Below are 17,516 nucleotides of genomic sequence, written 5' to 3' on the forward strand. Positions count from 1 at the left end.
TTTCCCAGTCCTAGTGCAGCCCATCAGGCATTGCTATCTGAGGCCTGTGACATCCGGTAAAGATGTGAGCTGGACCTTCCCCCGCCAGTATATCAGGTTATACTCTTCCCAGGGAAGAGCGATGGCATGGGGGATGGTGTTGGAGCATATGAAATAGAAAGAGTTATATTTGCAAATTGAAATCAAGCACCAATATTTCATCCTCAGGAAGTCCATTTTTCTGGGCTAACTTCTCCCTGCTGGATCTTAACCCATAGATTTTATTACCATATTCTTTCCTCCATCTTCTAGATCACTGAGATTACTGGTGAGTCTAGGTCACCATTGACCGCATGTTAAAAACTCTATGAAACACACACACATGCTCTCCCTGGGAACATTCTGTTAATAAGATCTTCTCAATTCAGTGCAGGTTAACAGCTGTGGTGTGGCAGGTAGGGAGTAAGCCCCTCATTGCTCATGAGGGCCAGGTAAGAGTTAGGCCTGGCACAGACTGTGTGCTGGGGCAAATATTGAGAATCTTATCTTGCAGAGAGAATCCTTTTCTGGCCAAACTACTAATCCACAAGGCTACATGAAGCTACAAGGTACTGGTCCAAAACTAAACAGAGACAAGCTTAGAGGACTCTTAGAGTAAGGAATGTAAAACCGGCACCAGGGAGGGAGCCTGGATGGATGTCTGAGCTGGAGTTCACTGTCTCTGGAATAGTTTAGTAACTGATTCATCTAATCAACTAATATGTTTTGAGTATATGTTACATATCAAGCTCTGGGTTGGATAAGAGAGATACAATCATGAGCAAGACAAGCACGGTCCCAGCCCTCAGAGATCTGGGAATCTGATTGGGAGAGACCGATGTTGCTGGAGCATTACTAATGGCTAAGGTTAATGCCGAAGAATTGATGCTTTTGAACTGTGGTGTTGGAGAAGACTCTTGAGAGTCCCTTGGACTGCAAGGAGATCCAACCAGTCCATTCTGAAGCTCAACCCTGGGATTTCTTTGGAAGGAATGATGCTAAAGCTGAAGCTCCAGTACTTTGGCCACCTCATGCGAAGAGTTGACTCATTGGAAAAGACTCTGATGCTGGGAAGGATTGGGGGCAGGAGGAGAAGGGGACGACTGAGGATGAGATGGCTGGATGGCATTACTGACTCGATGGACGTAAGTCTGAGTGAACTCCAGGAGATGGTGATGGACAGGGAGGCCTGGCGTGCTGCGATTCATGGGGTCTCAAAGAGTCGGACACGACTGAGCGACTGAACTGAACTGAACTGAACTGAACGTTAACTAGTACAAGGCAGTCCCCCATCAACATGCCATGGGTACTGTTATATCTCCTGCTTTCACAGATGAGTAAATCAAAACAATGAATGGCCAAGTCAGTTGTCTACAGTCACACAACTAATGAATGATGAGACTGGGAACATGCGTCCAGAGTCAGTCCTTCTTGAATCCTTCTCCTTCCCCTTCCCTGCTGGAGCAAGTCCTCTCAGTATATACTTTGCAAACCCCTTTTATTTGTCTTTAAGCTCACGCATCGCATTTTGTGATTCTATCTGTGTGTGACTGCTGAGGGAGCATAGCGAAATAGGTGTGTCAGCCGGTTCAGGTTTCATTATGTTCCAGTAACAGATGACCTCGAAATCCCAGTGCCTTACAATAACAAACGTTTCTTTATCATGCTCCATGTCCAAGTCTTTCTTGACCTTATCTTCCTTTTGCTGTGCTTGTCACGAGCAGCCGACAGTAACAAAGGCGTGCTCTTCATCGAAAGCACAAGCTCACTTGCCATGTTTTGTCTACCAGCTTATGGCAGGCAACAGTTTAGTCAAGTATTTCACCACTGCATAAAAGAGGTCATCGTCTTTACAGTCTCCAGGGATTGTTCCTCACCACCCACCTTGTGGCTTCAAAGTCAGTGTCTCACATTTTAGGGTTTGACAGTACTCCTTATCTAGAATCAGTTTCATAATCATTCAACTCAGGCTGCTGCTGCTGCTGCTAAACCGCTTCAGTCGTGTCCGACTCTGTGTGACCCCATAGATGGCAGCCCACCAGGCTCCCCCGTCCCTGGGATTCTCCAGGCAAGAACACTGGAGTGGGGTGCCATTTCCTTCTCCAATGCATGAAAGTGGAAAGTGAAAGTGAAGTCGTGTCTGACTCTTAGCGACCCCATGGACTGCAGCCTACCAGCCTCCTCCGTTCATGGGATTTTCCAGGCAAGAGTACTGGAGTGGGCTGATGACCCCCAAATCTCAAGGTCTCACAACACAAGTACTCAGCTCATGCTCAGGCTGCATGGCCATCAGGATTCAGCTACAGCTCTGTGTCACCTCGTCTTTGTCTGGGACCAGCGGAGCAGCCCTGTTCGGGGACACTGCCCGTCCAGTGGCTGAGAGCAAAAGGAGACATGGCAGATGACACGATCGCTCTTAAAGCTTCTGACTGGAAACGACACGTGTCTCTCCCACTCACGTTCCATTGGTTAGACACGTGGCCCAGTCTGACGCTAATGATGAAGGGACATATCAGAGCTCAGTCTGGAGGGAGGCACGGGGTGGCAGGACAGGACAGTGAGTCAATCTGTTAGAGGCACTAAGGAGCCAGCATTGACTGTCACAGGCGGATGCAGAGTTGGCAGACATTGTGTTTTGAAGAGAGGAATGCCAGGGTGCATTTCCTTCAGGGCATGTGATGTGCTCCATCTTAGCTGTTTGTCAGAGAGCAGATGGAGCGGGTGGTAGACGACCAGACACAGCTTTAAAGGGTTTTGAAAAGCACCTTCCAGAATAAGGACCTACAAAGGACCAGCAGGCAGATAGCAGGTGTGTGAGTTTTCTTGAAGGCAGAGAAACACAGATGAGCAGCAGACAGCTGTTTTTACTTGGACAACTGGACTTAATAGAAAGGAGTGACAGTCTTCACCAAGAGCTGAAACAAACTCGGGCCACTTAAGCTAAACACAAAGGGTGGTTGCTGTTAGAGAAGGCCAACAGTGACTCATTTATAGACTCAAAAGGAGGGTTGCCTGGGGAAAGGCAGAAATGGGGCAGGCCTCAGCGATACAAGTTCACAGATCTTCTCTAGGGAGTTCCCCTAAATGTGTCTTATTAATAGCTGTCACACTGCCTCATCTCTGTCTCTCCGTTCATGATTTAAATTCCTGGGAGGAGGGAGGCTTCTAAACCCCTTCACAGTGGGCAGGTGGTAGTGTCGCAGCATACAGAACTGCCGGGGGCCCATCCCTGGCCAGAGCCATTCTCAGAGGAGATGGTTCACTGTTAGGCATCACAGGCTCAGTCCTGCCTCTTCGCAGTTGCCGGCACCAGTTGCTGGGTCTGCCCTCCTTGCCTGCTTCTGACAGCAGCACCCATCCTTGCCATGCTTCCTTTCTGTGACAAGCGCCGTCTGCAGCCGCCAGACCCTAAACCACCTCACTGGCCATCGCTATGGATGGGCCTATTGATCTGTTCCTCGGCAGTGTGCTTCTGCCTGAAGTAGCCTTCATCTGTAGCCTCCATCCATGGGATTCTGCTGGACAGAGCTGTGAGGTGTGGGGTGCAGACAGAGACTCTGCAGGAGGAGTAAGGGAGGGCTGGCAGGAGCAGAACTGGGTGTGGGGCTGAGGTCCAGGCTGGGGCAGTTGGCAGGCACTGCCCCATGGAAACAGACGCTGGAGGCTGCAGAAAATGATGGGCTCGGCCATCAAGCCCGGTTCCAGGGCACCTGTTCCTTGCCTTATCCTGGACGAGTGCTGATCTTATTTCCCTAAACCTGGGCTCCCTCTGCAGCTCTCAAATTCTCCACTTACACCCACATAATGAATAATGTTCAGACGCTGAGCCCACTCCCGGGGATTTACTAGGGTCGTGTGAACCTCTCGCCTCACTAGCTTCTCATTCCCTGAAGAAAGCATACTGGCATGCAGATGAGTGAGAGAGTTCCTTGTTAAAAAAAAAAAAAGCAGACATTCAGAACTTCAGTACTGTATTTGAAAACATTCTTATAGTAAATATAAGAATGAATAAATGTTATACATGCATGGTATCTTCATTCACCCTGTGCCAAGGACTACTGGGCTAAATGACTCCATGAACCTTTTGCCTCATTCCCTTTGGTATTCTGGAAAGGTCTCCCGTATCTTCTGTATTAGTTGAGATTCTTGGTTCCAAGTGACTGAAACTCAAGTCAACTTAAATGCAAAACAGATTTTATCACCTACTGTATTTGACAAATTCATGTCTGTCCCGGCTTCAGGCAAGGCTGGATCCACGGGCTTGAAAGGCATTTACCTAACTTTCTCCCTCCCTCCCTCCCTCTCTTCTTCTCTCACCACTAGTTGACTCTGGTTTCCGTTACGTGTAAACTTACTCTCTCCTTAGTCAAAGAGAAAAGGGCTGCTGAGACTCACCTGGCGAAAAGGGCAGCAGAGCCTCCCAGCTTGGCCTCACAAACAGGGAAACCAGGAGGGCTTTTATTGGCCCAGACTGGGGCATATGCCCCTTCTGGAACCAACCCTGGACCAAGGCAATAGGGTGCTCTGCTTGGCCAGCCTGTAGATCAGGCCTCCCTGTATGGCTAGGGTGAGCAAGTTGCAAGAAAGTGAATAAGACTCAGCATCAGGAATCCGGCAGCCTTCTTTTCTGGTTTGCCTCTGGTTTCTCACGGTTTCGGAGACCCGGGTTCGATCCCTGGGTCGGGAAGATCCCCTGGAGAAGGAAATGGCAATCTACTCCAGTACTATTGCCTGGAAAATCCCATGGACAGAGGAGCCTAGTAGGCTACAGTCCATCGGGTCGCAAAAGAGTCGGACACGACTGAGCGACTTCACTTCCATGCAGGAACCCCAGGGTGACCCCTGTCACTCGGCTCTCTCCTGAGGCTGAGGGGCTCACTGGGACACACTCCTAGCCAGGAGACCCCAGCAGACCCAGGGTGCAAGGCAGGGGATTAGGGTTGCTGATGGGACTGGCTGGGCTGCACACAACCTCACAGGCGGTGGTACAGAGCTGACACCTGTGCTTCGGGCACAAAGCCTGGGATGAAACGTGAAAACACACAGACAGCTGGGAATCAAGGCAGACTTCCTGAGCCCAGCAAGCGTGCCCCTGACTGCTCCCCAGCGGCTCAGGCCAGGTGCACGGGCTGCACGGGCGCTAAGACACTCAGTCGTGTCTGACTCTTCGTGACCCTGAAGACTGCAGGAGCCCACCAGGCTCCTCTGTCCATGAGGTTCTCCAGACAAAGATACTGGAGGGGTTGCCATGCCCTCCCCCAGGGGGTCAGGTGCACAATGGGAGGCAAAAGTGGGGCCTGACTTAGCCTTTTCTATTCAGTCTTATGTTCAGAGACCACCCCTCAGTCCGAAGCTCCTCTCTTCTCCTGGCTGCCCTGCCAGCCCACCACCGGGCTTTCCCAGATACTCCTGCCCAGCAGCCTGAGTCACCTCTAACCTCAGCTGGCTGCCAGGCCCCTTAAATGTCTCTGACTCCTCTGAGGATCCCCCAGATGTGCTGACAAGCAGAGGGCTGGTTCATCTGAAGTCACAGCTCCCTGTGGCCATCAGGACACTGTCCAAGTGCTGCAGACCCCACGCTGCTTCCCCAGCTCGCCTCCCCGCCCCCGAGGCATTCTCCTTCCCAGATGGCAGTGCAGCACTGGGCCTCAGTGATCTTGCGTATCCCAGTCGCTCTGCCAGAGGCCCCTTGTCCTCGTCAGTTATACGGGCAAACTGCTCTCTTCCTGGGCTTCCCTGGTAGCTCAGCAGTAAAGAATTCTGCAGTGCAGGAGATACAGGAGACTCAATCCCTGGGTTGGAAGATCCCCTAGAGGAGGGCATGGCAACCCTATCCAGGATTGTTGCCTAGAGAATCCCATGGACAGAGGAGCCTGGCAGGCTACACTCCATATGATCACGAAGAGTCAGACACGACTGGAGCAACTGAGCATGCACCCACGCTCTCTTCCTAGGCTGTTCTCAGAGCTCATCACTCACTGACCAGCCCCCAATAGAGTTCGTCACTCCAGCTGGGGCCCCCAGTTCTAGAGCGCTTTGGTCTGCTCCTAGTCTGTGCTAAGCTTGGCCAGGGGGCTATTCTGACTGCCCTGTTCAGCATGGCTGACTCCCCTCCAGTCTGAGAGCTCCTGAGGGAGGCCCTACCTGCCCCCTCTCTCCCTGGCACAGGCCCACACTGTAGAGGGCACAAAGGAGTATTTGCTGACTTAAACTAGATGGATTGCTGTCCAGGGGCTGCATGCCAGTTACAAAGCTGGGGTGTTCATGTTCTTAGCTTCACCACCTGTTGCCTCCTGGACTCACGAGGGCAGGGGCAGAAAGGGGGTTCCTGAGCAAGGGACCTTGCTTTCCACATGTACACTTCTTTACAGTTACCAAGGCAGAATGTTTGTAAATGTTTCCATTCCTTAAATATAACTGGTCCGGTGGTTAGTGAACATAAGATCATTTTGGAAATGAGTCCTCTCCGTTCCTGATTTAGCACAGTGCCCTGCGGCTCTCAGCATGGTAACCTCTGTGTCACGGGGTTAATGACCAGTAAGCAAGCCCTTAAATCAGCCCACCCTGCCTGCAGCAGGGCCAGCAGCTCATTCTTGGTAAAGAAGACAAAGGCCATTTTTAGTACAAACTGCAAACATCACAATCACCACTCGAAAATGAAATTTAAGAAAGCAAGGCTCTGTTCCTTCTCACTCTCCCCCAACCAGCCGATGTGCCCACATACTGCCTGCTGTTTCTGTGAATCCTTACAACAGGTCTACTGGCCAGGCAGACTCAGGGAGGGGCCCCAGGCATGGGGGCATTGAGGCAGGGTAGCGGGACCCCTGGGTCTCGTCTCTCCCTTTCTCCCTGGCTGCCTGTTCCTGCCCCAGTCCCTGTGGCCAGATAAGGGGACTGATCAGGCTCGTCATCCTCACAGCTGTATTCTACAGTCAGGAAACTGAGGCTCGGAGTGGCTCCCAGCTAGTCAGTGAGTGTGGGGGCGCTGAGTGAAGACCCGAGCCCTCTTGACTTGTAAGCCCACCAGACCACCCGTTTCCTAGACCAGCAGGTCTCAAATGTTCACTTATATCAGACTTCGCTGGAGGAGTTGTGAAAGCACAGATTTCTGAATCCTGCTCTCAGAGTTTCTGATTCAACATGCCTGGGGTTGGGCTTAAAAATATACATTTCTAACAAGTTCCTGTCTGGTGCTGGGACCACACTTTGAGAACTGTTGTCCTAAACACGGTGCATCCTAGCCTCTCAGAGTCCTCCAAACAATGCCCTGCAGACAGATCCCGCTGGCCCCCCACGATGAGAGGGAGGCTGGGAGGCAAGCTGGTTGTAGGTGCTGGCCCTACATTTCCTCCCTAGGCTGCCGTCATCCCCTCGATACGCCCAGTTTTCCACCTTGGCTGCTCACTGGAGTCACCTGGGCCCCACCCCTAAGACTGTGTTTTATAGTTTTTAAAGTTCTGCAGGTGATGATTCTGATGTGCAGAACACCCCCGAGCTTGATCGCATTTAGGACTGTGTCCTCTTCGTTTCTCTATCCTCCCCCCATTTCATTTGCTCACAGATCTTTCTCCTCTCCCAGCACTCACCCCTTTGTCCAGGAAGCCCACCCTCCAGCCCCCAGGTTGGTTCACCCTTCGATGATCTTTGTCAACACCCCCATTCTGATACTCTGTGGTCACCCAATTAGTGTCATTTCCAACCCTTAGACTGTCACACCCCTGGGGTGACGTCCACCCCTACACAGAGCTGGGCTACCACAGTCCTCCAGGATACAGATCTCCTCCAAGTATCCTCAGAAATGTCCACAAAGACCCCACTTTTCCCATGAAAGCACTCTGAAAGAGCTGTTTTTCCCTGTCCTGGAGCTTCTTGTCGAGAGTATCCCCATCTGCCTCTTCCCCTGCCTCCCCCTTACCCGTCTCCAGGTGGAGGAATGTTTTAGCCAAATACTACCACTGCCGCGCCCATCTCCTGGTGAGAGAGTGTCTCTGTCTCTAAGACACCTCATTTTTCAAGGGCACTTACTCAATAGGCCAGCAGTGTTGCCAAGGAAACATCGCTTAATGGAAGAAACAGAGTCGCTCAAAATCCACATGCCATTGTTTGCAAGAGAGCCGTACTTCTGTTGTACCTTGAAAATGTATTATTAAGTTATCCAACCCTTTTTGCTCCCTGTTCCTGATTTGCTAGGAGGTCCTCTCCCACCACCAGCAGCACCCCTTCCCCTGCCCATCCCGTGATGTCCTGTGAGGGCCGCAGCCTTTCCACAGAGGCTAAGGTATGCCAGTGCAGGTATGAGAGTCTGGACAGAAGAGGGGACTGAATGACTGGAACGTGTGTAAATTGACCCTATTAAAGAATGCGAGGGACTGGCGGCCTGGAGGAGACTGGAGACAGGAAGTTAAAGCTGGTCGTCCAGGGTTCACAAGTTCCAATTGGTGGGGTTTAAGCTGATGAAGATTTACTGGGCATTAATGACTTTCTCCTAAATGAAGTTCTCATGGTTGACATCAGTGGTTTTCAGACTTTTTTGGTAAATTCTTCGTAACCCTTTGTTCAGGTAAAATGTTATGTGAAAGTTGAATAAGAAAGCAAGCCCAGATTGGGCTGGGAGAGGGGGTCGTAGAACCCCACCCAGTGGCCGTCCTCCCAGACCTGAGTGCCTTCAGGGGCCCCTGAGACTCCTTCTTGGATTCCCAGGACTCAGTGTGAATGATCTGGTGGAAATGACCTGGCAGTTCCCTTGCTGGTTCTGAGGGATGATTTCAGGAGGGCCCTCGGGGATCCTTGCCCCCCTGCCTGAACTGAGGGTTCGGGGCTGTGCGGGAGATGGCGCCCCAGTTCCATCCAGGCTGATGGGAGGCCCCTTTGGGCAGCTGGGCCCAGGGAGGGGGAGGAAAGCCCTGAACTGCCAGGATCTCAGCCTTCCCGGGGAATCTCCCCCTCATCACGGAGGGAGCAGAGCCATCTTCAGAGGGTCTTCAGAGCTCTCTTAGCCTGCTTCCTCACCCCTAGAGCCGAGGGTGACCTCAGGTGTGGATGGTCCCTGGCATGGTGCAGGATACAAATGTTTGTTTTCTTCTCACTCTTCCCTTCCCGAGGTGATTCTAACCCCAGAGAGGTGACCTTTTATACAGTGAGGGCTGGAGCCTCTGGAAGGCTGCACCTCAGTCTGACAGAGGCAGGTCCCAGCTCCGAGCCCGCCAGGGAGAGAAGGGATGCTGGGCACAGCTGGCAGAGGGCCCAGCCACCTCCTGCAGGGCGGGGGCCCTTGCTTATCTGGGAGATGAGGAGACAGAGCAAGGGGAACCTCTCGCCCTGGGGGGCTTTGCCTAGCCTTGCCTCCGTGGCCCTGAAGGCAGGAGTGTGCCCCGAGGGGCACTACAGGCTCCCTGGCGTCCAGCTCAGCGACGGGTCCTTACTCCTGACCCCAGCCTGAGGGACAGGAAGACGCCCCTGGCATGAGACCCGACATGCCACATGTCTTGCCTCGCTGGTGATTTTTCTCTTTCAGCGTCAGATGGGGTTTGTAGCCCTGCTGAGCTGTGTGGGCTGAGAGGACAGTGAGCTGAAGCAGTCATTTGTGGCTGAGGAGGAGCTGGGGGTGGGGGGAGTCAGGGATGCGTATCTGTGCCCCGGGAGGCAGGGGAGTCACAAATCATCCGCAGACAGAGTAACAGCTCGGCCTCCACCTCTGATGTGAGTCACAGGAGGGCTGTTGCGGTCTTAGCACTTGGTAGCACCTTGTATTCTAGGCCTTTTTGTCAAGGATCCTCCAGCCCGCGGCTGTTCCCTAATCCAGGACAGCCCCGCCCCACCCTTTGCTCACAGGATCACAATGGAAGCTTCCAAGCTGGCCTCTCCCCATCCAGCCTGGTCACTGGAGCTGGAGTGACTGGAAGGAGGAGGGAGGCGAGTAAGATGAGAGGTTACAGGCACAGCTTTGGCATCAAACTGCCTCAGTTTAGATTTCAGCTACTGTTCTCCAACTGCGTGTCTTTGGACAAGTTCTTAATTTCTCTGTCCCTCAGTTTCCTCATCCACAAGATGAGGGTGATGGTAACATCTGCCTCATAGGGCTGTTACTAGGATTCACCGGGATAAAGCATAGCAGCACTCGACACTTGGGGCCGGATAGTTCTTTGCTGCAGGGGGTGTCCTGTGCATTGTTGGGTGCTGAGCAGCATTGTGACCTCTACCTACTAGTCGCCAGTAGCGGGCTTTCCCACCCCCATCATAGCAACCAAAGACGTCCCCAGACATGGCCAAATGTCCTCTGGTTGGCAAGTGTCCCGCACTGGGAATCACAATTCTAAGTCTGCTGCTGCTGCTGCTAAGTCACTTCAGTCGTGTCTGACTCTGTGCGACCCCATAGACGGCAGCCCACCAGGCTCCCCCATCCCTGGGATTCTCCAGGCAAGAACACTGGAGTGGGTGGCCATTTCCTTCTCCAGTGCATGAAAGTGAAAAGTGAAAGTGAAGTCACTCAGTCGTGTCCGACTCTTAGCAACCCCATGGACTACAGCCCACCAGGCTCCTCTATCCGTGGATCTTCCAGGCAAGAGTACCGGAGTGGGGTGCCATTGCCTTCTCTGTGAATCTCCTATTAAATCTCCATCTTCCCTGTTGCTCAGAAGCATAGCTGGGCCTGCTGGACCTACAGGCACGAAAAGCATGAAGTTAGTTAAGTCGCTCAGTCGTGTCCGACTCTTTGCGACCCCATACACTGTAGTGTACCAGGCTCCTCTGTCCATGGGATTTTCCAGGCAACAGTACTGGAGTAGATTGCCATTTCCTTCTCCAGGGGATCTTCCCAACCCAGGGCTCGAACCCAGGTCTCCCGCATTGTAGACAGATGCTTTACCGTCTGAGCCACCAAAAGCATGGTGTCTTGTAAAAAACTGTTTCCCTCTTTAGTGTTCAGGCCATTTATCGATTCAGTCCACCGCTGGTTGGGCTTTTGAAGTGTCCAAGTGACAGCTTAACAGAATCTTTGCTAAGTTGCCCTGTGATCTGACCGGCTGGTGGTTACCCCACTCAAGATGCACTTTGTTGCTTGCTTTTTTAATAACAAACAACTGTCTGTCCTTATTGTGATTTCCCAGACTCTGGAGTAATAAACAGCTCTGATGACAGTGGTACCAGATAGTAAGTAAGTGCACACATGACTCTCTGAGCATCTCCCCCAAGCACTTCAGAGCAGCTAAGTGGATAAAACTGGTTTCAGCTATTACCTGGGCGGCTGCTATGTCTGTGGAGCCCACCCTAGAAGTGAGAGCCAAGTCCTGGTGACAGGGATGAAGGATAGAGTGGCAGTAACTGCCTTCCTGGTCGTCCTTGTCTGACGGCCCACACCCCGGAGCTTCAGGAAATTCAGGTCCTGACCTGCTATGTGACAGAGCTACACTGTTCTGAGGAGACAGAATGGTGCGTTCAACCCAAGGGCATATATATAGCTGTGCATCTTTCAGAGAGGCTCTGGTAGCAGGCTCATGCTTTTGTGCATTGAGGGAAGGCTTTTTGGAGTTGGTGAGCTTTTATATTGATTTTCAACATAGCAAGAGTTGGGGTAAGAGATGGAGGAAGTGGGGACAGTTCCCATATCGGTGTGTTTCGTGATATGTTAGTTTCCCCAACTTGACTGTGGGCTCATCCAGGACAGGGAACCATGGCTTTCTCAACTCTGGATCCTCAGGACCCAACTTAGAGATTACTTGTTGTTAGATGATTGGATGGATGGATGAGATTCCTACCTGCATCTAATTTAATTTCCTAAATCCTACCAGTCATCCAATTCTCCCTCAATGCCAATAAACTGGAAGCCACAGCAGGTCATCAACTCCCCTTGATGGTGAACTGGGAACCCAGGCCACCCGATGGACAGCCTCAGGATTCTGATGAGAAGCCCACGTCTTACCCAGTTTAGGTGTCAACGAGGTGGGTTATAGTCGTGAGGTCACAAAGAGTCGGACACGACTGAGTGACTAACATCCAATAAGAAAGTAGGGCCTCTCTGGCTCTGTGTTGCAGTCACGTTCCCACATTGAAGGCAGGCATTCTACATTTGGCCTCCGTGTAGAACATTGGTCACCCCTTACCTCTTTTAAGGGAAGAACCAGTCACCCTGGTAGTTTTGATGTCCATTTCCATGGATTCACAAAACTTCCTTGGAGAGGAAATCCAGCTGTCGTGAATGTCTACAATCTGTCTCTCCATCCTTTTTGTTCTGCCCTGCGAGGCTGACTTTACAGAAGTTTCCATGGGCTCCTATGTTGTCTGACTTCCAGCTGGGTTCTTCCAATGGGCCAACCCAGCAGAGGAACGGACTGGGGAAGGGAGAGTGATGTTGGGGTGGTTATTAACCACCACTCACCATCACCGCAAACCTCTCCCTCCCTGGACCCTTCTCACAAATCTCTGCATGTAACTTTTACACATTCTGGTACCTGCTGTCTCCTCTCATCCCTTTCAGCCTGGTGACGGTAATGGCTCCATGTTACTGTCCCAAGGAACTAAACTACCCCTGTGCTCCCTTCCCCTAGACCCACACCGCTGAGACCCTTGGCCTGTATTTGCCCTCCTTGGATTCCTCCACCTGAGCGTGCAGCCTGTTTCCTGCTGGGGCTTTAGCTGATCCACTGGCCTGAGGCTCTGTTTAACATCTGAAGGATGACTGCCTCTTCGCCCCTTCCCTGGATGCCGAAGTTCAGGAAGAACACGGCCCTGAAAGGCCACCCCTTATTTGCTCTCCTTGTGTGCACTGCCCTTCTCCCCGCACAGTCCCTTTCATGCTCTGCACCGTTTTAAAAGTCCTTGAGAATCACCTTCTTTAACTAACACAAGAAATACTTCCTTTTACCATTTGAAATTAATCAAAAACATTCACCAGTGAGAGTTTTTTCTTAATAGATCAAGATAACAATAGGGCCTACCCTGAGTTCTAACCTAAAGCAGAGAAGTACGGTGTCTTGATTTGTCCATGAGACCTAATCATAGGTTGGGGTGTTAAATTTCTTTGGTGATACAGGACGAGAGCTCACAAACCCTATGACTGTCCTTGTTGGGAACCACTGCCTAAGGTTGGGGGAAGTGACTGAAAACTTTGAAGGCCAAGGTCCTATGGCTTTCCGCTAGACCAGAGTCAGCCCCGATCAATGTAAGTAAAGTCATTCATTTGTATTGCCCATGGCAGTGTTTGCACTACAATCACAGAGCTGATTTTCCAGACCATTTGGCCCTTTGTGCAAAAAATGGTTAAAACAGCAGCCTGACTGCTCTCCTTTGAAAGGCCTGCTTACATGGTTGGCCCTTGACTGGCATCTGGGAGCTTGGATTGCAGGAAGGTTCCCACCACTCCCACAGATGGTAAGAGTGGCTCACTGTGCCCAAACTGATTATACAACTAATATGGTTTATGCTGAACACCTGCCTTCCTGCTGGAAGTCTGGGATGGGTATGTACCAGGCAGAAGCTGCCTGTGTGACCAGCCTCCAGTAAAAAGCCTGGGTGCTGAGTCTCTAAGAGTTTCTCTGGTAGATAACCCTTCACAAGTGTTATCTCAGCTCCTTGCTGGAGACTCCTGGGCAGCTTCTGTGACTGCTGTGGAAGGACCCTTGGGAGCTAACAGCTGGTTTCCTCCAGGCTTTGCCCACATGCCTTTCCCTTTGCTTATTTGATTTATATCTTTTCCCCCAGAATAAATCATAGCGGTGAGGGCAACTATATGCTGAATCTTCTGAGTCCTAGAGAACCACAGAACCTGGTGGTGGTTGGGAGACCTCCCAGCATGCTGCAAATCCCCAGATATTTATTTGCCACCTGGCCCTTTAAGAAGAAGTTTGCCGACTGCTCTACACAGTCTTAGGATGGATGGAAATTGCCTATTACATATCACCCCTCCCACAGAACTCTGAGCTCCCTAAGACGTGGCCCAGGTCTTTTGCTCTTTAACTTCTGGTCAAGTGCAGCATCTTACACGAAATATTTATGGAGGGAAGAAGTCAGCAAGCCTGCAAATAATGGATTCAAGCAGTGTTTTTTAAACTGTGGGTGGTGAAATCCATTTAAAAGGTTATGACCACTGTTTTTCAATGAAAAAAGTATAGAAAATTGGGTACGCTGCATATAGTGAGGCTAAGTTTGATTTCTTGAGAATTTTGTATCAGTTGTACCTCTGGACCAGGCACTGTGCTGAATCATAACGTAAAAGGGGCTCTTCTTGTCCGTTGCAATGGAAGATTATTTGAAGGTCACTGGACTGTGCTCTCTCGGCCAGCTGCCCGAGGAGATGCCCCGCAGACCCTCCCCATCTCTCTGGCTGTTAACCTTTGACCTCATTCCCCAGAATGTGTACTACACGAGCAGCCAGCAGATCCACGTGGGCATCCTGAGCCCCACGGTGGACGACGACGACAACCGGTGCCTGGTGGATGTCAACAGCCGGCCGCGGCTCATCGAGTGCAGCTATGCCAAAGCCAAGAGGATGAAGCTCCACTGGCAGTTCTCTCAGGTAGCAGCCCCGCCCGGAGGAGCAACATCAGGAGGAACGAGGGAGGGGCCAGGCCTGGGAGGGATGGGAGGATGGAGGAGGAGAGGGGAGGAGCCAAGTCTCAGCATTTAGTGAGCACCTACTGTGTGCGGGGCATGGGGGTGGGTGGGGGGCGGGGGTTGGAATTGACTAGCACATTGACTCCTCATCCTGGCTCTGAGGGAGTTTATTATTGTTGTTGTCATGGTTGTTGCTTTAGTGGTATTTTATTTAACTTTTAGATATAAGGAAACAGGCTCAGAGGTGGGAGTCCCCTGCCTGAAGTCACATAGTGAAGGGGCAGGGCTGGGATTGAAACTCTGAGTCTCTGACTCTAAAACTCACATTTCTTCTGCATAAGCCCCTTCTGACAAGCACAGTCCCAGTAACCCAGGTACAGACAGTGCTGGGTCATCTGTGATCTCTGAGCCACTCTGCCTTTCTCCTTGTTCTGTGGGAAATGAGGTTTCCTCAAAGGGCAGCGTCTGGGGACCATTTTGTGAAGGGCAGTCTGCACACTGGTGACCATGAAACATTCCTTTTTTAAGTCTCCATCCATTCTGAGGACTGTATTTATCTTCCTGCTCTGCAATGGCCCAGTTATAAAATGATGCCCCAGGAGCAGGGCGCCAGCTGGAGACAGCCCATGATGACCCAGCTTTGAAGAAAACCTGTGCCTTGGCCCAGAGGCCTCCAGCCCCTAGGGAATCCACTAAGTTAGGATCCATTTCCATCCACAGATAGGAGCATCCGCCTCCCAGGGAGTACAGGGAGAGCGCTCATCACAGGAGGTAAGGGAGTTCTTTTACAGCATCAGGGCTGCTGGGGGCTGCACGTGGTAGATGCCCCTGGGGAAGTCAGAAACAGAAAGTCTATACTCGCGGGATGTAGAGGCAGAGGCCCCAACTCAAGACTCCTAGCAAGCTGCTTCCACCCTGGAAGGAGGCTGACGGGCACAGGAAGGAGAGGTTCAGTCGGCCTGACCTTGATTCCAGCCCTCACATCCAGTTACTCTCCCCTGTAGTGGTGGACGGGGACGGGGAGGTCCTGCTACATCAAGTCTGGCACAGGGCACCTCTGACCTGTGATCTGGGTGTGCAGAACCAGATAGACCTGAGAGACACCCTCAGTTGGGTCCTAAATGGATGGTGAAGGTCAACTCTCAGCGACAAGTTCAATATAAGTCATAGATTCATGGGCTACTTGGAGAGCAAGAGTGAGAGTCTAGACCCAGACTTTGTGACCCCAGAAAAGCAGATGCCGGGGAGCAGCACAGGGAGGCAAATGCCAGCACGCCTAAGGGCACGAAGGGGATGCAGCTCAGAGTCCAGGCTGGGCCTGCACAGGGCATGGGGTTCAGTGAAAGGAAATGGTGCCCAGGGACTGGGGCCTCTGGTCCTGCCCCTTCCTATCCACGTGACCTCTGACACGTGCTGCAAACGATAAAGTTCTGTCCCATAGGACGAATTAGCCAAGGTTCATAGTGTTTACCCTGTGCCAGACTTCCTGGGTGCCAGGCATACACCAGCTCATTCAGTCATCACAGCGACTGTGTGTGATTTGCTGTGGACCATTAGCCCAAGATCATAGATGAGGCACAAAGATGTCAAATAACAGACCCAAGGCACTCACTGGTTATTATTATTACTCCTGAACTACTTCAGATTCTCTTTTCTACTTGTAAGGGTGTGAGGATGTTGGAAGTGGCCCCTAGAAGGTCAGGGTCAGGGCTGAGGCTTAGGATAGAGGACACGTCTTCCTCCCCCGTCCCTCTTTCCTGGTGGAGCCCACGTGTCCCAGCTGTGGCCTGTCGTGACCCCACCCTGTGCCCAGTGGAAGGCTCTATCATTTTCCTCTGCCAGGCTTCCAGCCCAGAGCGACACAGCACAGGGCTGCATCTCCCCTCTTGCTGTTGTTCAGTTGTTCAGTTGCTCAGTCATGTCCGATTCTTTGCAACCCCATGGACTGCAGCACTCCAGGCTTCCCCATCCTTCACCATCTCCCGGAGCTTGCTCAAACTCATGTCCACTGAATCGGTGATGCCATCCAACCATCTCATCCTCTGTCACCCCCGTCTCCTCCTGCCTTCAATTTTTCCCAGAATCAGGACCTTTTCCAAAGAGTCGGCTCTTCCCATCAGGTAGCCAAAGTATTGGAGCGTCAGCTTCAACATCAGTCCTTTCAATGAATATCCAGGGTTGATTTCCTTTACAGTTGACTGGTTTGATCTCCTTGCTGTCCAATGGTGCTGATGATCTCCAGCACCATTTGAAAGTATCAGTTCTTCAATGCTCAGCCTTCTTTATAGTCCAACTCTCACATTTGTATATGACTACTAGAAAAACCATAGCTTTGACTATATGGACTTTCTGTCCACCTTTAAATTACAAGGCAGAGGGAGTCCTGAAAATGTGTGGTCAGGGAGGAAGGCTAGCCGTGGACTTGTCTCCCAGCTCAGGTTAAATGCAAAATAGACTCACAGGCTGGAGGCAACAGAGAGAAGTAAGTACATCAGCCCGTGGAGGTGAATGGGGCTGACCTGGCTGGGTGGGATGGGGACTGTGCCATCAGGAGGGTCTTGTCAGGGCTCACATCAGGCTGCTCTGTGCTGCCTTCAGTCACTCTGCTTCGGCCCTGCTTTCAGTTTCCTCCTGGGAGTTGTATGCCACCATGCAGGAAGATGGGGGTGGTGGGTGGGGGCAGGGCTGGTGGCTTTTCAGAAGAGATAGTACATAACTTGGCTCTTGCAGATGACATAAGAGTTTGCTCCATGTAGGAGTTGAGAGGGGCCATTCCAGGGAGAAGGAATGGCATAGGTGCAAGCTGAAGGCACCAAACCCAAGCCACATGCAGGGAGCTGCAGATGGTGCATGTGGCTGGATCCTGGCGGGCATCATGGGGCACACCTGGGGATGTGTCTGAGGGGCAGATGGGCCTGGACCTGATCCCATGGAAGGTGAGGCTTTATATG

General features: G+C 51.7%; 1 protein-coding gene across 3 annotated transcripts in view; it reads left to right on the forward strand.

Moving 5' to 3' along the window:
• The window catches only part of GALNT18 (polypeptide N-acetylgalactosaminyltransferase 18), a 362,854-nt gene that overhangs the window by 331,524 nt on the left and 13,814 nt on the right, over nt 1-17,516 (forward strand). Inside the window, exons 10-11 of one of the 3 annotated variants that reach the window (XM_040258372.1) lie at nt 14,363-14,527; nt 15,286-15,336. The exons of 1 other annotated variant lie outside the window; for it this stretch is intronic. In XM_040258372.1, coding sequence (XP_040114306.1) covers nt 14,363-14,527; nt 15,286-15,336 — 216 coding nt within the window. The remainder of the gene's footprint in view (nt 1-14,362; nt 14,528-15,285; nt 15,337-17,516) is intronic. One more of the 3 variants, XM_040258374.1, reaches the window with a different exon arrangement.

This window comes from Oryx dammah, unplaced genomic scaffold (assembly GCF_014754425.2).
Source record: "Oryx dammah isolate SB20612 unplaced genomic scaffold, SCBI_Odam_1.1 HiC_scaffold_17, whole genome shotgun sequence".
Lineage (NCBI taxonomy): Eukaryota > Metazoa > Chordata > Mammalia > Artiodactyla > Bovidae > Oryx > Oryx dammah.